Source organism: Balaenoptera physalus (assembly GCF_965194825.1).
Source record: "Balaenoptera physalus genome assembly, chromosome: 14".
NCBI classification, from domain to species: domain Eukaryota; kingdom Metazoa; phylum Chordata; class Mammalia; order Artiodactyla; family Balaenopteridae; genus Balaenoptera; species Balaenoptera physalus.
The window spans coordinates 81,374,807-81,400,801 of NC_138893.1; the positions used below are offsets into that span (position 1 = coordinate 81,374,807).

A 25,995-nucleotide genomic window follows, 5' to 3' on the forward strand; every position below is an offset into this window, starting at 1 on the left:
CCGCCATTGCCTCAGAAAGGACAGAAGCCAACTTGAGATTCCGAGTCCGTGATGAAAAATAGGTCTTCACCAAGTGTGCTCAGCACAGCGTCGGCAATTTACGGAGAGGAAATTGCTCTCCACTTAGGAGCCGACTCTGGGTGTACACATACCTCCCAGAACATATATATATATATATATATATATATATACATACACACACAGAGATGGAAAGCGTATATACACACCTGCAAGGAACAAACATATGTCTATACATACTGTGAACAGGCGAGAACCAGCCTTTTTAAGCCCAATTTATTAATTCAGCAAGGAGCTCATTTGGCCTCTTTCTATCTGCCAGAAAAGTACCAGCACATTGCCCAGCAAACAGAAGGGAATTGCCTCACATTCATGAGAGGCATACAGCTTGATATGAAACCAGAACACTGAGAAATCCTCCAGTGCATTTAAAGGAGCACAGTGTAAAGAGAACACTTCACTGGGAGCCCAGATGGTCTGGGTTCTGGTCCCAGTTCTGCCTCCAAGGGACTGTGGGACCTTGGGGAACTACGTCCTCTCCCAGTTCCTTCACCCGTAAAATAAGAGCACAGACCAGGTGAGGTCTGAAGCCCTCTCCAGTTTGGAAATCATGGAACTCTACAAAAGGATAACCACCAAAGGTCCTCATGCTTTGTCAGAGTATTTCTGTCTCTCTCCAAATAACTAATGGATATTTCAAAGCTTAACACAGTTAGTAAAGATGGTAGTATCAACCACACTAACATGAGCTGATTCTATAACTGATCTGAAACTGATGTGGAGCTTTGAAGAGCATTTCTGACGATGGTGCTAACGACTCAGAGAACCAGCTACTGCTGGATGTGAAGGAGTCATTCCCTGCTTTCAGAGGCAGGGGAGGACTTCAGTTCTCCCCATCTCTACTCCAACAGAACAGTCCTGCTGTTTCCTGTCTTCTTCACTTAGGCCTTCCTTGGAGGTTCTGTTTGGACAGAGAGATGCGTGGGGAGAATGGTGAGATGAGGGCTCCAGGGGTAAGAGATCGGAGTGGAAGAATGTAGGCTCTGCAGTCAGACACACGGGTACGGCGCGGGCTCCAGCAATGATGAGCTGGTGACCTGAGCAGCCTAAATAGCGTGTCAAGGCCTGAGTTATCTCATCTGTACAGTAAGCCAACGTTCCCTTCCTTCCACGTTAGAAGATTATGTGAGGACTCACATACCTGGACACAAAGAACCTTAGAACAGTAGCGGATGATGTTGACACCGCAGCCCAATATGATGGGTATATCTTTACGAACCCTCCGGATTTCCAGAGCTCCCATGTCAAAGACAATGAGAGCAGGAGAAATAGCATCTATTCTATAAAATGCATGTATACATGATGGTGAGAAATTCAGGATGGGCAGGAACCCAAGATACTATAAACAGTCTATTTGTCGTACTTTGGTTTGGTGATACGGGCTGTCTCTGGAATCTTTTAACCAAAAAAAAAAAAATAAAGGAGGCCAAGACATAAATTCTTTCTTTTGGACAAAATCACAAAAGCTGGAAAATAACTAAAGGCGGTCATGAGTAATACATCAAATCGGTGCCTCCATTAGTAAAACTGTTAACACTTTAATAGCTACAAAGCGAATCACTCAATTAATTTCCCACGTACTGAAACAGGTAACAATACATTTATCTGCCAGTATTATACTCTCCATATCGTATATTTCCACAACTGCTAGCAATTTTATTCAGCATAACGGGAAATAAGTTGCACCTCATGGATTCAGGGAAAGAAAGTGGCCTGAGGTCTGCTGCCAGCTGAGCAACTTGACGGAAGAGGTTTCATTTTGCTGTTTTGGATCTGTTTGTTTTTGTCCTCTTTCCCTCTTAATCACTCCCAATGCACGTGCAGAGTGCTCAATCAGTGAGGACAAACGAGACCTCAAGGGCTTCTGGGCTAGTGTTTTCAACACACGAGCTAGGATCCCACAGGAAGTGACCGTAGCGCCACAGAGCTCCAGGGCAGTGAGGGACCTCCAAAGGGGTCATCAAGTCCATTCCCCAGCCTCAGGCTTCACTGAAGGACCCCAGCTCCTCCCAAGCCCATGTCTTTAATAATCTCCTTGTGTCTGAATCCAGGACCCCAAGCCAAATCTCCCCCGCCTCATCAATGCTCTCATTAAGATGACACCACGTTCAATCCCATGGCCTCGAAGCAGACTCAGCTGGCGAAGCAAAGGTCAGTAAACAGCATTCCCATGAGCTACATGACGGAAGCACACACCAGTCCCAGATCACATTGTCAGAAAAATCGCCTTCCCTGCCAACAATATTTCCAAGAGCTATTGAGCCCTCACCTGTGGACAAGAGAAAATCACTCTCCCCCAGCTACCCTTTGGTCCCAAGAAAGAAGGGGCCCCTCTGAGGCACTAGAGGAATCCTACCCCCCTGAGAATCAGTAAATGCCCAATGCTTTCCTGTTTCTCCTTTCTCAGCTACAGACCTGCAGAGGCCCCACCTTGTAAATAAAACATCTTCCAGGAGGCCCGAAATCCTCCCCAGGAACGTCACCGTTGGGCTGTGTATGATGTTGCTTTATTGGTACAAGAGCCATCTGCCTGAAATCACCTTACCAATAAGGTCCCCTAGGCTGGGTCATAGGAAGACCCAGTTTATACCCAGTTCTACTTCTTGTTTGGCCAACAGTATATCCATGGATGAAATCCTGGTGTGAGATCCCTCCTGCATTCTGAACACATAGGAGTGTGTTCTCACACTGCCTCCAGGGTCAAAGAGTACCCAACAGGTGAGGCATAAATCCTTGCAAAGAACAGTGAGTAGAGGGCTTACCTTGGGCTTCACCACCTTCATGAACGCCCCTCTGACCAAAGCTTCCTCTCGTTCTTCTTTGGTTACTTTACGAGCATCCAGAAACTTCAAATTGGGCAGCTTGTGCAGAACAAAGCATCTGGAAGAGAACAGTCAGAGGTAACTCAGGAAGACTGGAGTGACAGCCTCAAACTTTCATGCAATTTGTCTGATGAGCAGGAAACTACACCATTAGGTCTTCAGAAGTTTAGACCTTGGTTCCTGCCTCTCCTCTCTTCTTTCACAAAGAATGAATAACCACTCTTTGGGGAAATCCAAATGGTTCTATTTTACACAGATACACAACTAAACTTTCAAAATACACACTAATGGTTGCTCTTGACTCAAAGGTAGATACACATACACACACACACACACACACCTGGATTAGCCAGTAAGATCCTATCAATGTGTTTACCTTCTACCGTTCTGAAAAATGGACCCAACATCTTTGCTACACAAGAAGTTCTCAGCGAAAATAACCTACAACCTGATCATACCATTAATGTCACTGCCATTCCTATGGGTCACCTGTATCATTCTCATCTCTGAGATAACAGCAAATCTTCATTTTGAAGCTGAGACAAGAGACTTTAATTTGCCATCAAGACAATAATAATAACCTGGACAACTTTGGGATAGCAGTAAGAAACACATATAGCTGAGAAATGCTTCCTTGAGGAATCAAACAGGGGTCTTGAGGACTTTTTTCTCATCATCACTGAGTTACTTCTACACTGGCACTATGAAGATTATCTCCATCAAGGAGAAACAAGGAGGGTTGGTTTCTAGGGGATATTAAGAGCCCCAAAAAAGCTATATGGTCTCCATCCCCCTGGAAAGAGTCTTTGGGATCCATTACAGCCTCCAAGGATAACCCAATGACTGACCTCTTGTGTGATGAACTATCAAGCAGGTGTATGGAGTTGACAAGAAGACTCACCTGGCCAGGAGACAGGTACATAAACATATAAATAAATATATAAAAGGTAGAGACACCTGCCTATATGCCTCCTTCCTCAATGGTAGTCACCAGCCCAGATGCTCTCCATCAAGCCCCCATACTCCATCAATCAAAGGAGCAATTGTTTAGACCCTGTCCTGCTTAGGAAGAAGAGTTGAGGACCCAGTGTCAAGAGCAATAAATCATTTCCACGGGAATCTGACTTTTTCTCCCTGTACCCAGCCTCCTCCGTATCCACTCATCTTCCAAATCGCAACCCGCAGGAAGTTTTCTCCTGCACCCACAGCCCGCATTGCTTTCTCCCTTCTCAACACTCCCAGGAGGCATTTTCAGCACCCTGAAATTTAACATTTTATTGTTTTTTAATTGCTTTGCTGGTGTTCAGTTAATGTCCTCACCTAAACTATAAGCTTTTTGAAGGCAGGGACCAGGTTTTTTTGCTTTTTTTTTTTTTCCCCTCACCCTCCCACCATTTAGGAAAGTAGCATTAGAACGGACTCCATAAAATACCAGTTCATTTCAGTTGCACAAATATTTCTTAAGCACCTACTACGTGCCAGACCCTAGGTATACAGAGGTGATTACAACATGATGCCTGCTCTTAAAGAGGGTCTTAGTGTAATGAGGAAGAAAGACTCACACAAAGAAATTAGAAATCAGCATAGGTAAGTGCCAAGTTTGAGGTTATACACAAAGTAGCTTTGGGAGCACACAGAAAGAGGAACAGGAAATCTCAAGAAGGCTTCAAAGAACCAAGCCCTAAAGCAGCTCAAGCACTGAGCTTTTTCTCAGTGCACATGTTACATAGGGTGTGTAGCAGGCCTCCCTCCTCAGCAAAGCCCTGGGTTCCCAAGGCCAGCTTCCCCATTCATCAGGTGGTCTCACATCACCCCATGGCCTCGCATATGCCTGTTCAGGTAAAAGATTTAGCTGATCACTCAGGTGCCAGAGACAACAGCTTAGAGGCCTCTGATCACAGCCTTCATATTACTCTTTTTTAAAGTCAAAATACTCTAAATTCTCTTGCGTATCCTCTTCCTCCCCTGAAACTTCCACACCAACATCTGAGGTCCTGGAAATTTGACGATCTACTTCCTGCTTCCTCCCTGGCCTCAAACTATGCACTACCTTCTTTCCTGCTTCTCCCTGAGCATTTCCCTCTGCAAATGCCGCCTAAGCTTACCCTAAATTAGAAAAGTTCTACAAAGGCCCAAATGACCTTTCTATCCTCCAGGAGAACTCCCACTGGCCTCAGTCAGTGTCAGAAAAAACTTCCATCTTCTGCTTGTAGCAGCAAAGTCTTGATGACAACAGATTCTTTCAAATAAAGACACGTACAGATGGAAACAATATGTCAGGAGTGACGCTCAAAGGAGTAAAGACACCCACTAAGTGTAGGGTGGGAAAAGATGAATATTCAGGGGAAGAAAACATCAGTATTAGAAAATCAGCCAATGTTTAATAATGGAATGAAAGATGTCTTCACAGGGCTGGCAGGAACCACGGTGACAACAGACAGCACGTTGTCATTTTGCCCCACTTTGGATCACAGCCCTGAAATCAAAGGAGAGAGAGAGAAGTGCTGGCTTTTAAGCTAGTTAAAAATTTTAGATGACAAAGAGCTGCTGTTTTCAGAGCACTCTTCTTTTAGAACCAAAGAAACGCCCATGAAATAGGCTGCCAGTCACCCCTGAAACTAGAGGTGACTTGACTCCCATCCTGTTGGCCAGCCTGGGGTTTCCAGGTGGTCGATGCTTAAAGAGGTTTGAGAGGCACTAGGAAGGCTTGTCCCAGATAGTTCAGTTGGAAACTCAGCTCAGGGCCCAAAGTTCGTCTCTTAAGAGATGCCTTCTTTCATTTACTTACACATTCACTCACCCAACAAATAATTATTAAGAAGCTACCACCTGCCAGGAACTGCGCTAGGTACTGAGAATAAGGTGATGCACAACACAGACAAGGTCTCTACTCTCAACGAGCTTATATTCTAGAACAGTTGTTCTCAAACTTGAGGGGGCATCAGCATCCCCCAGATGCCCTGTTGAAACACACATCGCAGGGCCCCACCCCTAGAGTTCCTGATTCACTACATCTGGAATGAAGTCTCAAGTTCACGTTCTAATAAGTTCTCAGGTGGGGCTGATGCCACCAGGCCTGCTACGATCCGCTGTCCAAGTGAAAATAACATCACGAGGAATAACGGTTTTGGAATGATGAGGTTGGTAAGGCCACCAAGAGTCTCCTTCCCAGTTCTGCTAATGGTCTGTCCTGCTCTAATGTCTGTGGTACCCAGCGCCCAGACAGCAGCTACATCTACCAGACCTTCCTGCCCCTTGGTGGTTTGCAACTGGCTCCAAACATTACTGCCAAGAGACAAGTCCAGTGGGCTCTCTGCCTGCCTGTCCCATTCTGGTCTTGGGAGATCTATTTCCCTTTCTCCGTTCTAGGTCATGTCAGGGTGTCAAAAGCTGCAGCTTCAATCCTGAGTATAATACAAGTTTGCCATAAAAATACAAGAGAGGATTCCCGAAGCCACAGAATGAAGGCTTTTACAGTATCAATTCAACCCTTGTAAATTTAATCCAGGGTTATTTGTTGCACCAAAATCTCTTTACTGTGATGTATTACTTAGTTACTGGGGTTATCACAGCCATATCCTAAAGTTGCATAGTACATAAAACATTTCAGTTAACAATGCGGGAAGGTTAACTCCCCCAGATAACCTGCAATCACCAGGGCTAGTCCAGATGACATGCCTCTGTCAGCTTCCACGAGCTATTGATGGTTCAATCAGTTTGTTTTGAAGGTAAAGTACAACAAAAGGGCAGTAAACTTATTCAGACTGTCAACAGGGGCTATCGGGAATGGGGCTTGCAGGTAAGTAATTCTGGGTGTTTTAAAGCTATTATCAAACAGCAATGGTTGAAGGAAGAGACAGCTACTAATAACACAGAAGGCAGCCATCATAAACCACCTTATGGCAGAAACCCCCGTCTATAAATCCTGCAGCACCCGGAGACAGCTTCAGATTTATAAAACTGCTTGTTAAGCCAGGGCACTGCTTAATGAAAAGAGATCCGTCTAAGTTCTAAGGCTCACGTCCCCTGCTCCAGAGGGCAATGCCAACTTTCCTGACCTTCCCAAGGTGGCTGGGAGAAAGCCGCAGGGCTGGGAGGGGTAGGGAGTGAAATCAGGGGTCCCCCTGGCTGTGATATGGAAGGTGAGGTTATCAAGAGGAGACCAGGGACCCTGGGAAGGTGTTCAAAGACCCATCTGTCTCTGTCTGCAGACAGATTCTCCAAAAGTGAGAGCCCTACACAGAGCTTTTCGGGTTCTCTCTCTTTTCATAGAGGATGCTCCATTTCCTGAAAGAACTTCTCTTAGGAAGTTACCGGTTACCTACAACTGCTAGGGGGGGACAAAAGGAACGGCAGAAAGGCTTTTTTGTCTGTTTATCTGTTTGCTCCCAAATCAATTTTCTCTACCGAAATCCCAAAGCTCTGGCATTTTTCATCTAGACTTCAAAGGGAAGGGAAGGTGCTCTTGTCTTCTGCCCACATCTGCTTCCCCAGGGGATCTGGCTGCTCCCCAGGCCCTCTGCACAACCACGGAAACACCGAGACAGATCGCCGATGTCTGCTCCTGGGGCTGGCTGCCATGTTTCATCCTCTGAGGAGACTCTACTCAAGAAACACCACATTTCCAGATCCTGAGGGAACTGGACGTGGCGTCACTGGGCTTTTCCCCACTTGCTTCCTCTTACAGCACTCAATGCTTCTTCCTATTGCTTCTTGCTGCCTTCCTGCTCCCATGCATGGGAAGTGGGGAGACCTGGTGACTGGTGCCCCACCCGGGGGCCCCGAAGGCAGCAAGAGGCGATCCATGAACGGCTCTCAAACTTTCACAAAGCTTAACAGAAGAGCGTGGACACGCCAACAAAACATCAAGCTTCTTTGCTCTTGACTGGCTGACATGAACCCAGTTTGGTAACACTGCTTACCTCATGCTGATCAAAAGCACTGATCAACAGCTAAATGTCTCTGACGAATTTTTAAAAGTTAGCAGCGTCTTCAGTGCGGCTTATGGAAGAGACCAAAGCTTTCAAGTGTTTGGGGGGGGGGGGAGGGGAGAAAATGACAAGAGGGAGGTCTTCCCAACAAAAAGCATGGGGACTAACGGGGCAGAGGAAAGAGCCCAGGCTCTGGGCTTCGCTTGCTGTGTGATCTTGGCTCAGTCTCTGCCACCTTCCTGAGCCTCAATTTCTCCATCTGTGCCATGAAGGGAAAGGGCTACATGCTGCCCCAGCCTCCTTTAAGCTTTAGCTGGCTTGAATTCCATGTGCCTCCAAGTTAATTTACAATAAATGCATCCATAGCCTCCTTTCCTATTACTCCAATTTCCTTGTCTGACCACCCCCTCACATCTCCAGGTAAAGGAGAACCGTGAGGAAAAGTCAATAAAGACCACAGAGGGATGAACAAACACTGAGTGGAGAGATGGCGATACTCTCTAATGAGCTGAGGTGAGCTCACCTACAGCATTAATGAACGCCTGACAACCGGCCGAGGCCAGCTGACTTCCCTCACCGTTCACTGGCAGCACGTTTGAAGTCTCAGTGCAAACAATACACCCACAGGACAGACCAAGGCCCTCGACAGAGGGTCACCAGCAATTACTCTGTGGGCTTCTGTCACTTTGATCTCTGGGTCGTGACCTTTGCTTTCTTGTGATCTTCAAAGCCCAGATTGCAGATTAGCTGGAGAATGCTCACTGGGTTATGTAAGCCACAAGTTTTACAGCTCCTCTACGGCTGGGAAATGGTGGTAGCCCAGGACGGCCAGCAGACGATGGCAGGTCCCTCCCTCCTTCCCCTTGGTTGAGTGAGACAGACACTGGGCAGGCCCCAGGGCCGCTCCCTGGGAGGCAACAAAGAAAGGGTGTCACGTTTTAAATAATTTCAAGTTGTAAGGAATACAGAGGGGCCTACTGAGGAGGAGGGAGGAAGGAGAAGCCAACCAGAGATTGGAGTGGCAGGAGAGAATGAAGGATTTAGTGACAGAAAGATTTAGTGGAGGAAGGAACACTAAGAGACCATGAGACCAACTCCCTTATTTGATGCCTGAGGTCTAGCCCTTGTACACTGTTGACTTCCACTCTACTGTCTTTCCTGCAGTAAGAGGAAAGAAAAGAATGACAAAGGAAGACAAGAAATAGACCGTCCTGGGCATCCAAGTTCCCCATACGTGATTTATTGTCTGGCCAGTGTTCAAGTCCACCGGAGGCCCCAAGGGGATCCTTAGTACAGTGGTGGCCCCCCAGCTCAGCTCGGCTTCCCCATCCTTTCCTGCCCCAGTCCTGAAGGCGGCTGGACCTTCAGGTCCAGCACCACCCTTCAACATGCACCTCCATTCAACATTCATTCCAAAATAGCAGCCCACTGTGTACACATGGCAAAGCAAGGGCAGGTTTCAGCGCCTGTAATAACATGGCAATGGACATATTTCAGCTATGAGCTGTGATGAATGGCACAGAGGAACCCCAGGCTCGGTTTAGTTCCTGCCCCAGCAGGACCAGGGCACCGCTCAACAACTTGGGAGCATGTTCAGGCTCACTCACGGATTTAAGGGGCTCATTTTACTGTTGGGACGTGTGCCAAGAAAATCCAACTGGGTGCACAGGGGTAAGTGAGGAAGGAAAAGGGGTGAGGTGGGGAGAGGGGAGGAAAGCATCAGTAGAAACTGAAGCAACTGTGGGGCCATTTCCAATAGCTCCATAAATCTGGTCACTTCCCATTTCTGGTCCAATGGTTGTCCACCATGTGACCTGAAACTGGACTGACCTCTCTGAAATCAACATATCTCATGGCAATGAAACTAGAGACTTACTTGTTTTGATGTATGGCTGGGTGACATATTATAAATATTACATCACATAACCACAGAGGATGCCAATCAACGTGAAAGTTTTTTAGACAGCACTAAATGAACCATGGGTTCTTGCTTCTGAATACACTCCTTTAAGGCTCCTACTACTGCTTAAATGATTAATAGAAGACATATTGTCAGAAAATGTACTTAAAGTGAAAAACAGTAAACTATAGAAATAGCATTCATTTTTTAAGCAATTTTCGAGCGAAAATATCCCATAAATTTACATAGAGGCCCTACTATTAGGCTCTGGGTAACAGCTAGAAGGAAGGCTGACCTCATGCTTAGTGGATGAAGGGCCAGGAAAATATTTTACCGAAAGGAAACGAACGGTGGCTACACTGTTTTGTAGAAACCCAAATGCCACAGGAACTCAGGATTCAGAAGTCTTACTGTGAAACTCTAAAATTTCTCAGGGGCAAATGAAGCACAGACTCCAGGATGAACAAAGCAGGGCTGCTTACAGACCATAGGACAGAACTGCCTCATCCACCCGTTCATCTCATCCAAATGCAAGGGTGACGGTGCTTGTTAAAGCAGAAAGAAAAAATAAGTAAAAGAAATAAAAAATCGAGAATTGCTAGAGAACAGGCCTGCCACTCCACTCAAGCATCAGAGGCCGTGCAGTCGATGTATAATGGGATGGGCCCACATTGGATGTTCCCTCCACTGTTCTTAGCTCCTGTTTCTCTCAGAGGGTGAGTATCTTGCCAGTGCTGTGGGTGACTTATGGATTTTCTAAGGTAGTTCTGACCAGATGTGATTTCGGCTGTGTGTGGCCTCTAGAATCCAGCTCCTCATGGCAACCTTGACATATGTGCACTAACACACAGCCTCCCCAGCCCCATCCCTCCACGGCTTCCAGGGGTAACAGACCTGGAGTGGGGAAGGTATGCTTGGAGGGTACCCAGGCCAGGCCAGCCCAGGAGAAGGATCACTCTTCTACAATCAAGCCCTCCCTAAAGAATCATGACCCAACGACCAACACTTGGGTAGATTCTGAAGGATAGTTCCTCACTTGTTAACTGCATTTGTTGACATCCAAGTGGATCTAATTCTAAATAGACAGTGGGCACCCAAGGTGCCCAAAGGGCCCTGCATTTCTCTGCAAGTACTCAGCTTCTCAGATGGAAGGGTAATCTCAAGCTGCCTCCTGTAAACAGTTACCAAGTCCCTATTACACAGCCAGCACTACTTTCAGTATTGATAAGGCTTCAAAGGGCAAGAAGACGCAGTCCTGACTTTCTGGAAGCCATTCTCTGGATGTCGACATATATGAAGTAGTCAGAGAAATATACAAGATGGAATATATAAAATGGTATGAGATGGTCAAAGGGGAACCGTAACTGCTTGGGAGAACAGTATCTCAGAACACCAGAGCTGACAGGGACTTTAAATACCCCTTAGTCCAGTAGTTCTTGACTGAGCATCAAAGTCACCTATTGACTATTTTGTTGCATTTGGCACTAAATGAATCAAAACGCCTTGGATGATTCACAAGTATAGCCTTGGTTAAGGGTCACTGATCTAAATTGTCCTCCCCATTTTAAAGGTCCCACTAGCACTCCACATCAGATCTTTTGATCTGACCCCTTACACCACGGATCTAAGTATTTTTTCCAATGCGACTAGTTACAATAACAACAAAAATAGTATTAGCTTTTCTTTTTCCTTTACAACCTTCTCTTTGAGACTGAAGAGAGTAAGGTGGAGTGGGAGATTTTCCTCACTCTATTACTCTCATTCTAAAAAAAAAATGCACCTACAGTTCAATTCACATATAACTCCATGAATAAGTGAATGAAAGAATGAATGTGTGTGAATGTGTGCATACACACATATACACACATGCATGTATATGTACATATATAAAATTTATTGGGTGATTTTAAAGCATTAAAACCAGAAATCTAAAGAAAAAAGTCAAAAAACAAATGAGAATTTCCCAAACAATACTTGGTTTACTAAAAATGTTAACTGAGAGAACTTTCTTGTACCTCCTGACCCTTCCAAGATACATCTTATAATAAGTTGCTGCCAGAAGATAAAATGTTTTAAATGACCCCTTCATAGCTGAAATCATGTTGTTAAATTACTCAAAGTTGATAAGAGTAACTGTTAAAGAAGCAAATTAAATTCTAAGTGATTAACTTAACAGGTTGATTTAGAAATGTTAACTATTCACTCGCTGGATATTAACCATATTTCTCCTAATAGAAATCATATTCAAATCGACAGTATCACATCCCGAATAAAAATCTTCATGAGGAAAAAAGATTTAGTGCATTTCTTTTGAAGTAGGGATACAGCTTTATTCTAAGATGGCTTAAAAACAGTCTAAGATTCCTACAAAATTCTTCCCAATAAAGAAGTACAGCTGAATTTCTGCTGTACTCTTGCTAACATGTATATGTGTATGTGTGTATGTTTTTTTAACATACAATGTTCAATAACCTTCACTATTTCTTACAGCTTTACCTTTATATAAAATGTATGCCCTCAACTACATTCCTTCATGGGTCACCACAGATTTAAAAATCTGAACCCCAATAGAACCAGTTCCTCTCGAACCATCATCCTTTCTCCCCAGTCCTCCCAAACTTATTTTCCAGTAGTCCTACCTGCCTTACATTTCCTTCCTTCCACATTGATTCAGGTGGGGTGTTAATGAGAGCTCACATGATAATGGAGAGAAAAGCTACACTACACACATGAAAAGATCATTCAAAACATTTACAGAACAATAATCAAGAACAAGAGCATACAGAATTTCAAGTGTAGAGGAAAAATGAGTTTAGTAAAAAGGGTTAGATCAAAAAGACACCTTAAAGAGAAGTGAGTTTGGATCAGGTATTTCAAAGCAGATGGTTCAGAAGGTGAGAGAAGAAAAAAAAAGCATTTCTACCTGGAGCCCATCAAATCCCATTGTTGGTGGACACGGAGGCATAGCTTTATAGAACAAAGCCATATGCCTCATGGGATTTCCTCTTGGGATTGTATATAAGCTCCCTAAACCTTTGTGGGAAGTACCCTCTCTCTAAATAGTGACTCAGAAGCAGACAGGAAGATCTTACGACAGGAGCAGGGGCCACCAAAAAATAGCCCACAGGTCTAAGCTGGCCTGCTGCATGTTTTTGTAAGTAAAGTTTTATTGGAACATGGCATTGCCCATTCATTTACAAACTGTTCATTGCTACTTACGCACTATAATGGAAGAGTTGAATAGTTGCAACAGAGAACATATGACCTTCAAAGCATAAAATATTTAATATCCAGCCCTTTACGAAAAAGTTTGTCAATGCCTGGCCTACACCACACAACATCTTTTCATGTTTCTTGACTCTTGTTACCCTCAATGAAGGGAGACCCTGGCTATAGGGTACCCAAGGGGGAAAGTTTAATACAGCATGAAGGGGCCATTGATACTTACCAGACATCTACTATGCACCCCAGAATATAATATTATCTCCCCAAAGATGTCATTTTTCCCTTCTCACATCATGCTCAAACCCCTAGATACTCACCTGTATCTCTTGTAGTCTTCCTCATCCTTTTCCAGGCTGACTAGCTCGTTGGGACATGCCACATTTCCCAGCAGGCTGAGGTACTCCAGAGCTGGTGTCACTTCTGCCAGGTGATCAAGCAGACACTCCAAGTCAGTGATGTGACAAAGGTTAAGGATCTTGGTCCAGAAAGACAAAAGGCTTAGCAAGGAGCACAGACCATACCTGACAGGCACAGCCTAGCAGCTGATCGAGGCCCGTCTGCTCCCAGGACAAGACGTGGGTGAGGGTTGAAATCAACTTGCTGTGGGTGTCTGGCATGGCTAGTTTTTCCCTCCTACTGTTTGGGACACAGCCCAGCTTTTCTCTGGGCAGGTGAGGTTAAGTCCAGATCACTTAAGAAAGAATGAATGAGCTTAACTGTTTCACTGTACTTTTCTTTCCTATATAGTTCTATTTTTGTTTTAAATGATGAAGGGTAGATTCCATGTAGTAAAATATTTTACAATATGCAGCTCCATAAAACTTTATTTTTTTCTAGTAATGAAAGCAAGAAATTACTTCCAAAGGCCTCATCAGAAATATATTCGTTCTCCTTTAGGGAGAAATTCATCATTAAAACGTGGGAATGGCATGGACGCAAACAGGGGTTAGCAGCATCCTCTACGATCTGACAGCCTCTTGTGGAGCTAAGCATCGCTCAGTGGCCTCACTGGTGGCACTAAGACATTGGATTGGGTGAAAAGGAGAACAAAGCTAGGAGGAGAAGACAAACAGGACAGTTTTAGTGAAGCCAGGGAGGTCAGAAAGCATTTCCTGAGAATCTGTTGTGAAATCAATATTCTATGAAGGAGAGAATGAAAAAGAAAAGGTGGGGCATAGTGGTGACAGTATTCCATGATCCATCCCCTCAGTGGGACCCACTGTTCGGTCAAGATAAACACTGAGACCCCAAACCAAATAAGGCAGGAGTCATAGATTCAGGGAATCCCAGGCATTGGGAAGGACTAGCCCACACATCGGCTCCCAAGCCACATACAGAAAGCTGAGCCCTAGGCAAGCTGATTCAGCAGGTTGTGAACAGAGGCATGAGCCTCTACCAGGAGCCTATCGATGAGAAGAGTTAGCCAGTATCAGCAGAGAGAACGGGGTCCCTGCCAGCGAATGTATGCCAGCAGAGCATACAGGGGCTAAACACATGATGGTGGATGCAGCACACAAGAGTCAAAGACTCAGGATACCATTTCCAGGAGAAAATAAAAATGAAATAAAAGGGCTGCCCTTACTCTGTGACAATGCTCTCTAACCGTGGGATGTCATCCCAATTTTCTCATACTTCGGCTTGCCAGCTGAACTCCAAATCCAACCAATGTCTGAATCCAGTCCCTAACATATCTGCCAAAGGGTCACCACAAGGAAGCTCATTCTACCTCTAACAACCATAAGAAGAGAGTTTTTCTTTCCCCAGGGATTGAATCTTCCTCGAATTCCCACCCACTGACTCAATTTAGCTACTTGGGAGTCACAAAGAATAAGTCATTCTTGTCTTGCATGTGATGGCCCTTCAGATGGTTGAAGCTCACATATCTTCCTTCAACCTTATATTTTCCAAACTAAGTTCCTTCAAGCACTGTTCATACACAAGCTATGTCAACATCATACACAAGAACAAGCACCGGACCCTGGGAGGGAGCAAGACCAAGACAATGAAAAGGCAAGCTCACAAGCCAAAGAGGGGAAAACTAGTTAAAGAGGGTCCAAGCATCCTCATCCGCTGTGGGTTTCCACTTGCCAACATCACCCCCCATTTCCTAAACAAAGACAGGACAATGGACAACAAAGTGATCAATCTTTCAAATCTTCAACCGATGACATCCAGGAATGACCACAAAGGATCACTGGAATGAGGATGATGGGAAAAGGAGCACATGGAAGAGAAAGGAGGTCCCACCAAGGAGGTAAGCTTGAAATACAGCAGGTTTAAGTGGCCAGGAGTCAAAACATTAATGTATTTCATCACCCAAGACAAAACACACTTACTACTTCTTAAAGTTCAGTCACCGCACTCTTTAAGAAAATCATTTAAATAAAACCAATTAAAATGACAGTGAATGATTTCAGGGAAAACTTGCCTTTTCCAGCAGGTTCTATCTTTGGATCCTTCACAGTCATTACCAATACATTAAAAAAATAAAAAGGAATCTTGCCAGTACTCTACAAGTGCTGCCCTTCGACCCAGGCAGAGGCACCTCAGGGGCCCCCGTGCTTTGGAGTGTCTTCCTCAAAAATTTTTCAGTCATAGTTCAGTACCAGGACTGCCTAGGGGCCAACAGCATCATTCAGGTAGGATACCCCATGCCTTCACTTGGACCTGCATGGGCCTCACCCCCAGTCCTGGTTTCTCCCCTTCAAGGTTCTCTCCAATCCTCTGCCCCACACAGGGGACCCACTGGATGCTCCAAGGAGCGCTAAGACTCATGCCCATCAGGTCGTCCAGAAGCCTCAAGCCAGGTGCTAGTTCTAGGGGGGCAGCCAGACAGCTGATCACTCTTGCTCGCTGGTGCAGTATTTCTTTTGCGAGACTGCAAGAAAGTAGGCTGCCGAAATGGCGCTGATGTGTTGACGTGAGGTGACTAGAAGTATTTATGTGGACAACGGCCCTAGAGAACCCAGGGGAAGCCCTTTCTGCTATGGACGGCAAAGTCCAGGCCAAACCTGTTTCCCTCTTAGAGACAAATTCCTAAAAGCTTCACCTTTTCTTCATCTACTGCATGAAGGTGAGAACGTGAAGGAATGGAACTCAAAACTGGCAAGATCTTCAAGTTAGGGAAACATTGGGCAACGGAGGTGCCTTGAAGTCCCAGTCATGCCTCAACATTTGGTGTCTAGTGACGCGAAGCCTTGCATTCTACCATCCAGGGAAGTAGGCCCAGTCTAATGTGAGTAAATCTTCGTACAGAAACGTGCCACAGAGTTAACAGAGCTTGTGCGTGAGGGCTGCACGCTTACATAGGCCCTTTCCAGGGTCCTGGGAAAGGCCCTGGTAATAGAGTCACATGGTCACATATTTTCATAAAGCCTGCAAAAGTAGGTTACTTGAACTGCAATCAGTTAAGAGCATTGTCTTTCTCTGGTAGGACTTCTTCTGTCACACTTCTGCTTGAGTAGGATAATGCTGGAGTAGCTGTGGGAACTCTGGGGACCTAAGAGGAAATGGTGAAGGAGTGGCATTGAATTAGGATTCAGTGGGTCTGTTTCTGTGGTTTGTAGTCATTTCTGTGTCTGTTACTACAACAGCACCAGTAGGAATGGCTTGCAGTGATATTCCTACCACCCACCATGCTGACACACACATGTGGGGACCAACATAAAAACGACGATAAAACAGTTAATGAACTTATCAATTCAGAGAATATTTAATATTAAGTTGCTGAGTATGTATACACACACACACACTCAAACACAACTAACTTGAAATGTCTTGAAATCTTTTAGCTCACAGATGAGAGAAATGTGTAAGAGTTTTCCCAAAATTTAGTAATTCTAAAACTTTTACCAATAATTCAGTGGTGAAATTACCAATACTGAATGGTGAAACTGAAAGAAACATCCCTAAATATCAAAAATAAAAATCAATTTTCAATTAGATGGAATTATCTACTCTCTATAGAAAACACTACAAAATTTAATTACATAATGAACTTATAAGGGAATTTGCAGAAAAGAAATAGAAAAAAGTTCTTATACAGATACGTTTAGTATAAAGGAGATTGTTTTCTAAATATTTTAATGTGCAGTATCCGTCAACCTAAAAAATTTTTAAATTGCTTTGATGTATTTTTTATTCCAAATAAACATTCCTCTTCATACCTAATTTTGCATTTGTAATTATAGTCTTTGCCTTTAAGAGGGCCTCCTCAAATTATGCAAGCTCCATACTCCACAAAATCTGGATCCACCTCTTAACAGGAGGCCATGGAGAGGCAGACTCATTCGAATGTCTTGATCATGGGAATTTCTTGGGCAAAGGGTCTGCAGGCTTCAAGAAGCTTCAGCCATCCTATGCCAATGAATCCAAGAAGTGCTGGATTCCTTGGAGCCTCAGAGTCTGCCTCCTTTAGGATATTTTGTGAGGCAGAAGCGAGTCCTTCTTCCTAAGCCTTCCAACTACCCGCTAAATGATCATTTGGGCTGGGCCAGGTGGTCCCCCCAAATCCACACTGTGAGGAATCACTAGCACCTACTCCGCGGATGCTCTGGACCAGAACATCATCATTATGTTGACACCACCACTGGAGGATGACACGCGAGAAGAAGTTTTAATTGGTTTCTTCGTCTCCTGGGTCAGTAAGGACAAGCACAGCCCTGTCTTGCCTGATTGCGAGCTCAGAGACAGAACTTGTCACATTCCTTTCTGTCAAGTCGCATAGAAAACTAACCAGAGGCAATCAGCGGAGGGAACTCAGTGTCCCTGGCTAACCAAGACTACCTCAGTGGAGCCACTTTCAGGGATTCTCCGAAGGGTGGTTTCATTTTTTTCTCCTTTTTAAAATGTGAAGCTATCTGGCACAGTTTCAACTCTCCGCAGCTGCATTCTCAGCACACACCTGGTTTCCCTCATCAAGTCTTCTCCAGAGTACTTGCCGTTTAGATTTTTTTCAGTGTTGTCTACAGAAAGTTGCCACTGCAGAGCCCAGCTGTCATGGCTAGGCTTGCCAACGGAGATTTTCTGCCGAGGGCCCAAGATCAAAGCCACATCTTGCCTTGAAAGTTTGGAGCCTGAGGGAGGAGGGGAATCTCATGGTGTCACGTCCAGTTGCACAGGTCTGAAGCTGCTTCCCGGGTGAGAATGGGTACGTACCTCTCTCTGTGCTCAGCTCCAGGTCAAACGGCAGCAGCTGTGACCACTGCGGGTATTTCAACCAGAGCTTATCCTGATAGAAGATTTTCGAATGCTAAACAGTCTACATGTCATATTTGATTCACACCCACACGTGTCAGAAATATTATCACATCCAGATAACAATTAAGAAAACTATGGTCAGGACTTCCCTGGTGGTGCAGTGGTTACGAATCCGCCTGCCAATGCAGGGGACACGGGTTCGAGCCCTGGTCCAGGAAGATCCCACATGCCGCGGAGCAACTAAGCCCATGCGCCACTACTGAGCCCACGTGCCACAACTACTGAAGGTCACGCGCCTAGAGTCTGCGCTCCGCCACAACAGAAGCCACTGCAGTGAGACGCCTGCACACCACAACGAAGAGTAGCCCCCGCTCACTGCAACTAGAGAAAGCCCACGAACAACAATGAAGACCCAATGCAGCCAAAAATTAATTAATTAATTAATTAAAAAAAAAAAAGATACTTCTAAAAAAAAAAAGAAAACTATGGTCAAAGGTCACACAGTCTCTAAATGGCCGAGTCTATATTCAAACCTAGGCCCTATAAAATGACACTTCTCGTCATTTCCTAACACAGAAAGGAGAATTTAAAACACTGAAAAATGAGGGGTCATATGCTTTTGTGGGACATCATAAGGTTCTGTCATCCAGCTGTGCTCTGTACCTCAGTTGCTTTCAATTTGGGCTTATTCACTTAAGGCATCGAGGCTTTGGCTAACAGTTAAGCGTTCAAAGAACTTGTAAAGTTTTAGGGTGTTTAAGTGATTTCATATATCTATATAAAATGCCATTACAATCTCTCAACAATACTTCCAAATGTGTAATACCCAGTTTACAGGTACAGACCCTTCCCCAAGACGACACGGCAAGTTGCTATGGGAACTCAAGTCTGGCCTTCTAACTCCACGCACTGGTCTCCTTACCACAGCCCAGCTGTGTAACATATAGCACTATTCTTTCTTCCTGTTGGCACTATAATTCATACTGTCTCTTCATACATGTGCTTAAGCAAAGAGACACAGAAAATAAAGGAATGAAGTGTGATTTGAAATGAAGTCAGCTTATCACCTTTCCCCTACCCACCCCCAAAAGGCAGGTGGGAGAGAATAATTTGATTGTGCAAAGGTTAACTATCTATATTTTCCTGACATTTCTGTTGTGCCCTTATTTAGGGTTGAGTATTCAGACATGATATGGCTGAGACTGTCCATGCTCATGGGTGAGCAAGAAGGAGAGAGTGTGAGAATATGAGTGTTGAGAAGAGGAAGTCAACTCCATGGCCAGCGACTATGGGACTAGTCCAAACAAGCCAAAGGAAGAAGAGAGAGATAAGCTATAAATATGAGATGAAGCGGTAGACTGGGACAACCAAGCTCTTAGGTCTACCAGAACAGGACCCCAAAGCTGAGGGCTGAACAGAAGTGGAACAAAGGGCTGGGAGATCAAGGAGGAAGTGTGCAGCTGGGAAGGTGAATTGAGAAGAAATTTGCCAGATGCTTGGTTTGGGCTCTGGAATCCCTCTCATATTTGTTCTACATTTGGCATGTGACTTGCTTTGGCCATGAGACAGCAACATCTATGATGCAAATAGGGCTTTAAAAGTACTTGTACATCAAGCTTTGCTCTTGGAGCATCCCTCCCACATGGAAAGGCCTGTGCTAGCCTGTTGGAGACATGTAGTCCAGCCAACAACCAGTACCGACCTCCAGATATATAAGCAAGGCCATCTCAGATCATCCAGCCCCAGCCGAGCCTGCAAATAACTGCGGTTGCATGAGTGACCCAAGCAAGACTAGCAGAAGAACCATCCAGCTGAGCCCTGCCCAAATAGCTGATGCACAGAATTGTAAACCAAAAATAGTTGTTCATTTAAGCCACTAATTTTTGGGGTGGATTATCATGCAGCAAAGCTAACTGACAAAGCCCTAGTCTAAGGCATTTCATGGAGTAACAATAGCAATATGGAACCTCATAACTGTTGTAGAGCCTGGAGTATTTCCATAAGTAGGGAGGAGAGTCAGTTGGCTGAAAAGGTCAAGTCAGGAGTACAGGATAAGAGAATGGCATGTAGCAGCATGTACTGCTGCTTCTACCTGCCTTTCATTCTACAACTTCTTGGTCAAGTGCATGGGGGAAAGTAAACCAACCTTCATGATCACACTGGTAGATCAGGGGAGAAAGAAGTCATGCTGCATCATGGAAAAGCTAACTAGTTATCTTTTGTATCTACTGGCAATAAAGTACTTACAACAGTGTAGTGATATAACTGGCCAGCTCTACAACTACACTTTGCCTTCTGCTGCAGTCCCTTTCACGCCACCATCATTGCTCCCTGAGCATTACTGCTACAGATTGGAGAAAAGGACTGAACCATGGAAACACAAGAAGCCTGTTAATATCTGATGATAGCGACACTGAAAACAAAACCGTTATTCAGTCCACCTTATTCCTTTAAAAATGAGAAACATTCTGCACAGCAAAGGAATGCACCAACAAAACAAAAAGGTAACCCACTGAATGGGAGAAAATAATTGTAAATAATATTTCATAAGGGGCTAATATCTAAAATATATAAAGAACCCATAAAACTCAACAGCAAAAGCAAAAAGAAAACCAATCCAATTACAAAATGGACAGAAGATCTGAATAGACATTTTTCCGAAGAAGACATACAGATGGCCAACAGGTACGTGAAAGGATGCTCAACATCGTTAATCATCAGAACCACCATGAGATTTCACCTCACACCTGTTAGAATGGCTACTATCAAAAAGACAAGAAATAATGAGTGTTGGTGAGGATGTGAAGAAAAGGGAACCCTTGTCCACAGTTGGTAGGAAAGTAAATTGGTGCAGCCACTATAGAAAACAGTATGACAGTTCCTCAAAAAATTAAGACTACCATATGATCCAGGATTCCACTCCTTGGTATTTATCCAAAGAAAACAAACACACTAACTTGAAAAGACCTATGTACCCCCATGCTCACTGCAGCATTATTTACAATAGCCAAGATATGGAAACAACAGAAGTGTCTATCGAGGATGAATGGGTAAAGAAACTGTGATACACACACACACTCAATGAAATATTATTCAGCCATAAAAAACAATGAAATCTTGCCATTTGTGACAACATGGATAGACCTCAAGAGCATTATGCTAAGTGAAATAAGTCAGACAGAGAAAGACAAACACTGTATGATCTCTCTTATATGTGGAATCTAAAACAACAATAACGACATCGAGACCAAGCTCATAGATAGAGAGAACAGACTGGTGGTTGCCAGAAGAGGGAGGGGGTGATAGGAGTAGGAGAAATGGTAAACCGCTTTTTTGTTGCAGTTGTTTTTAGTTTAAATAAATTGAAAAAGTTAATTAATTAATTCTAAAGTGTATCCCTGTGCATTTTCAGTATATTCTATGCCAGGTTATGAAAATGAATCCTCTAACATGGGAGACAGTAATGCTTAGTAAGTTCACATGAAGCATGAATATTAGTAGAATCTAACCTAATTAGACTAACCAGGTAATCTGCCAGGCATCAATATTTACTCAATATCTCTTCAATTGTCAGTGGTAATAGAAGAAAGCAATACTATAACCTACGTATTTCAGACACACTAGTATCCAACAAATACTTTCCAATAATTGGTTATTACATAAATCAGTGGTTGATCAAAAAAAATAAATAACCCACTGATTCATCTGCAGACTGGGATTGCATGAAATGACATTCTCTCACAGCTGGTATGCCCTTCTTTTAATTGTTTTGCTCAGGCTGGTGCTAAAAGGAGCTTGCATTTCTCAGTACGTACCAATTAATACAACAGAGAAGCAGCCAGGAAGTGTGCTGAGTGAGAAGAGGAATTGAGTTTGGGATTAGCATTTGTACAGCATTTGCTGTACAGTCCTTGTGACTTCATCTGTGGGCTGTTAGGGAAGCCCTTCTCACTGTACCATTTTTTATATTGCATTCTTGACAATATCCCAGGGCAGAGGCAGCTGGTTTTATAGCTATGCAGAAACCTGCTTTGCTTATGTCATCATTGTACTTTGATTCCAACATGCAAAAAAGTTTTTCACATATTCCTCTTTATGAGTTATTCTGATAGGCAGGTGAAAGCTGTAACATCACACACACAAAAAAATGCGAGAGGCTCTGAGATTACTTGACCATGGCCACACAGCTAAACATGATTAAGCTGACTCATGAACCCAAGTCCAACAACTCCAATACTCTACAGTGACGTGGAACACAGGATATGAACATTGGGGTCCATAGGAGGAACCACATCATCCAAATTCTAGTCTAATTATCCTTTTATTCTTAATTGATTTGAGAATATCATCCAGTTGATCATCCCAGACAGCTAAGGAACCCATAAGACACACTGACTGTAATAATTTTTCAAACAACAACTAGGAAACTTGGTTGACCAAAGGATAGGAGAAGAAAAAAAAAAAAATCCATCAATGTTTCAATATGATAAAGACTGATATTTACTTGTAGGCCTTCTCCTTCTTCTAAGAAAGTGCCTATTATTAATGGACACAAATAGCATAGTTTACTGAATAAAGAAAATATTAACTTATGACTTACCATATAAACAGTGGCTAAAAATAATTGTGCAAATCATTCTTAAAGCTGACATAAACATATATGTTAATTTTAACATATTTATCTGGCTTTATTTCATACTCTATGGGAAAATGCCCCCATTCCATTTCTACTTCTAACTTACCATGTGAACAAGTGATTAAACCACACCAGGTCTCAAACGCTCCATCAATAAAACAAGGTGATTGGACTTCAAGTCTGAAGTAACACAGTAAAATGGAAAGAACTGTGGATCTGGCCACAGTTGAGACTGAATCCGGGGCCTCGCATCTTGTTAAATGTCTGGCTGTGGGCCCATATTTCACCTCTTTCCTCATCTAGGTAAATGGACAAACCACACCCTTCTCAAAGGGTTTGGAAAGAATGAAAAATAATACACTTAAAGTTACCTAGCATAGTGCCTGATGCACAGGAGTGCTCAATAAAGAAGAGCTGATGATAATGATTTCTTCATCCCATAATCATTTACTGAACCTCAACTCTGCGCCAGACATTATTCTAGGTGTGAAGGATACAGGAGTTAACAAAACTGACAAAACTCCCCGCCTAAGCGAGCTGGCACTGTGCAGGCATGGAGGAGCTGTGTGGCTTACACTGAATAAAGGTTCTGATTCCTTTCTTAGCCTCACTACAGAAACCAGAGCAACTAGTCCCTTTGAGTCTCATCCCAGGCTGCTAGATCCTCACCCACTTAAGGAGAAACCACACACTAGAATGGCTCTCCTCGGCCCTTCTCATCATCCTAGTACCATAAACACCACAGAGGGCAGAGCTGGGCCTGGGATTCCCACATATCCTCCAACTGAGCCCCTTCCCCCTTCTCTTTGGCCAAAAGCATTCCCCAAGCCTGCGCCAAAGCCTTCCAGAAACCTCCCTGAAGGCCAAGGTTGCTTGGCGGTACTACCCGCTGCTTCCCACCAGAGGTCGCCCTCCCACACAAGCCTAAGCAAACAGAACCCAGCTTTGCCTTCTCGGCAGCAGTGACATTATTTTCTTTCTCTATTTTTATCTATTAAAAAGATTTCTTTACAGCCATAACTTAGATCTCTACACTAAAATGGAGCAACAGGAAGATATAATGGTGCATTTCACTTATGAATGACCTGTAATAAATTACTCCGAAGTGTCCCGAGTGCCAGGAGACAGAACGCTTTGTCTGCCCACGGACTGTATTTCACCTGCTTTAATTTAGCTGACACATAAACCTCATTTGACATTTCGCAGGTATTTGTGGGGGGCGGGGGTGGGGGGTGGCCTGCGGGAGGGGACCACTGCGGGGCCGGGCGGGGAGTGTGGGTGGCGGCAGAGACAAGGATATTTGGTTCTTGTTGAGGGTTAAGGTGTGGAGCCTGGGTAACCCTGGCAACACGAGGTCATCCCCGAGCAGATTGTTGTCCAAGATGAGTTCCTCCAGGCTCCCGAACGCGCTCAGTCCTTCCAGTGACCTGCAATGACAAAGGCAACAGGAAAAATGATCCTGCACTAAATCAGGGAGGCCATTATGAGCCGAAATAAATATTTTAACCTTCCCTTTCAGGACTGGGAATAGTTTGGGCTTGGTGCCTGTCAGCAAAGTGAATGACAAGAATTAGTAGCGGGAGCTGGGGCGGGGGCGGCGGGGGAGAAGGGGCCGCTGGCACTCACCGCATCCTTCACGCATTGCCAACATGAAGGATGAGGGTCACTTAGTGAGTAGCCAGGATCCAAAACAAAGGGCTTCAGATACGGCCTGCAGGATAAATTTGTCAATGTCTTGTGCCTTCAGGCACCCAGCCTCAGCTGACCCTAACCTCCATTCCCAAGATAAATAACTCTGTCACAGTTCACCTTCATTCCCTGGACACAAATTTAAGTTGTCATCCATCATTCCTGCCCAGAAATATCATACCCCTCTTACAATAATAAATATAACTTCAAGTATCATTTCTTAGCAGTTCTCCTCTACGCAGTCCTAGGAAAAGGCAAGGAAGGCTTCCTTTCTCTGCGTTCACCGCCTTTGACTTTTTCTCCCCTCTGCTTTTTTTCTTTACTAATCACTTAATTTGCTTCTGCCCAGTGTCCCTGTGGCTGTCTCAAAAGGCGAGATACCTGCGGAAGCACGGAATCACTCCAGTCTGAGTGGCTGTTTCTTTTTCTTTCATGATTTCTTTTTGTTTTTGTTTTTGTTTGGCGGGGGGGGGGGGGGGGGAGGGGAGGTAAGGAAGGGGTTGAGGGAATTTCTGCCTCAAGCCTCCTGACTTGCCGTTTACTGTTTTAATTTATGGAAAGTGGATTTCTCACTTCATTTTTTTGAAAAAAAAGTGCCGAATGCAGCAATGGAGATGTCGGGGCAGTAAAGAAACAGGCTTCGGAAAGAATTAAGTACCCGGCTCAGAGAAAAAAAAAGTATCGGGGGGAAAACAGCCCTGTTAATAGACGTAACTGAAAGTTAACTCTTAAGGTTAGGGGCACAGGGCTGCTGGGGGTGCAGGCAGCGAGGGGCAGCTGTGCGCATGTGCCTGCCCGGTGCACGCAGATGGTAATTACAGAAAGCTGCCCGGTGGAGAGACTCACACGGCCACATGCTCCCAGCTCGTTCACCTGCCAGACCCAAGAGCTGTGCTGAGCCTGCACAGGCTGACAGCTGAGCTACGACGCTGACCAGAGGGTAGACCCGCACAGGGCTGCCTGCCTGTTCTATAAAATGTAACGAATCGGGGAGATGCTGTCTACGCTATTTATGCACTTACTGATGGCCCTGCCATCACAGACCCTCCTGCTTGCGTGTGCAATGCTGGTACATGTGATGTGATTGTTCAGTGCCTGTATGTGTGGCGTGAGTGTGAACTCGAGCACCAGACCTTTCTGAATACATCCATCTCTTCCTTGTGGGACCTGTGTCAATAGGACTCCAAGATCAAGAGGAGGTGAAAGATGCCTGGTGAAGAAGCAATTCAACCCCCAGACTCCACTGGGCCCAGAGCTCCACCAGCAGCCCCACTCCTGCCCCAGACCTCCAGGTGGTCCCAGCCACGGCCCAGCACCCAGACCACGTCTAATCCCGTAACTGACACTACTTGCGCCACAGCAGGGGGACAATACCGCATACACTTGGGGTCAAGGGTCAACAGGGTCACCAAGTTCCATTTCCTCCTCCTCCTCTCTCTCCTTCCTCATGTTTCAGGAAGGCAAAACAACATTTATACACGTACAGTCAGGAAGATCTGGGGTTTTACTTCTGTG

General features: G+C 44.6%; 1 protein-coding gene across 1 annotated transcript in view; it reads right to left on the bottom strand.

The window, feature by feature from the left end:
* Window positions 1-25,995, bottom strand: part of LRMDA (leucine rich melanocyte differentiation associated) — a 1,095,033-nt gene that overhangs the window by 473,938 nt on the left and 595,100 nt on the right. Inside the window, exons 3-5 of the mRNA XM_082425763.1 lie at window positions 24,090-24,218; window positions 13,274-13,411; window positions 2,841-2,958 (exon numbers count right to left, since the gene is read on the bottom strand). Coding sequence (XP_082281889.1) covers window positions 2,841-2,958; window positions 13,274-13,411; window positions 24,090-24,218 — 385 coding nt within the window. The remainder of the gene's footprint in view (window positions 1-2,840; window positions 2,959-13,273; window positions 13,412-24,089; window positions 24,219-25,995) is intronic.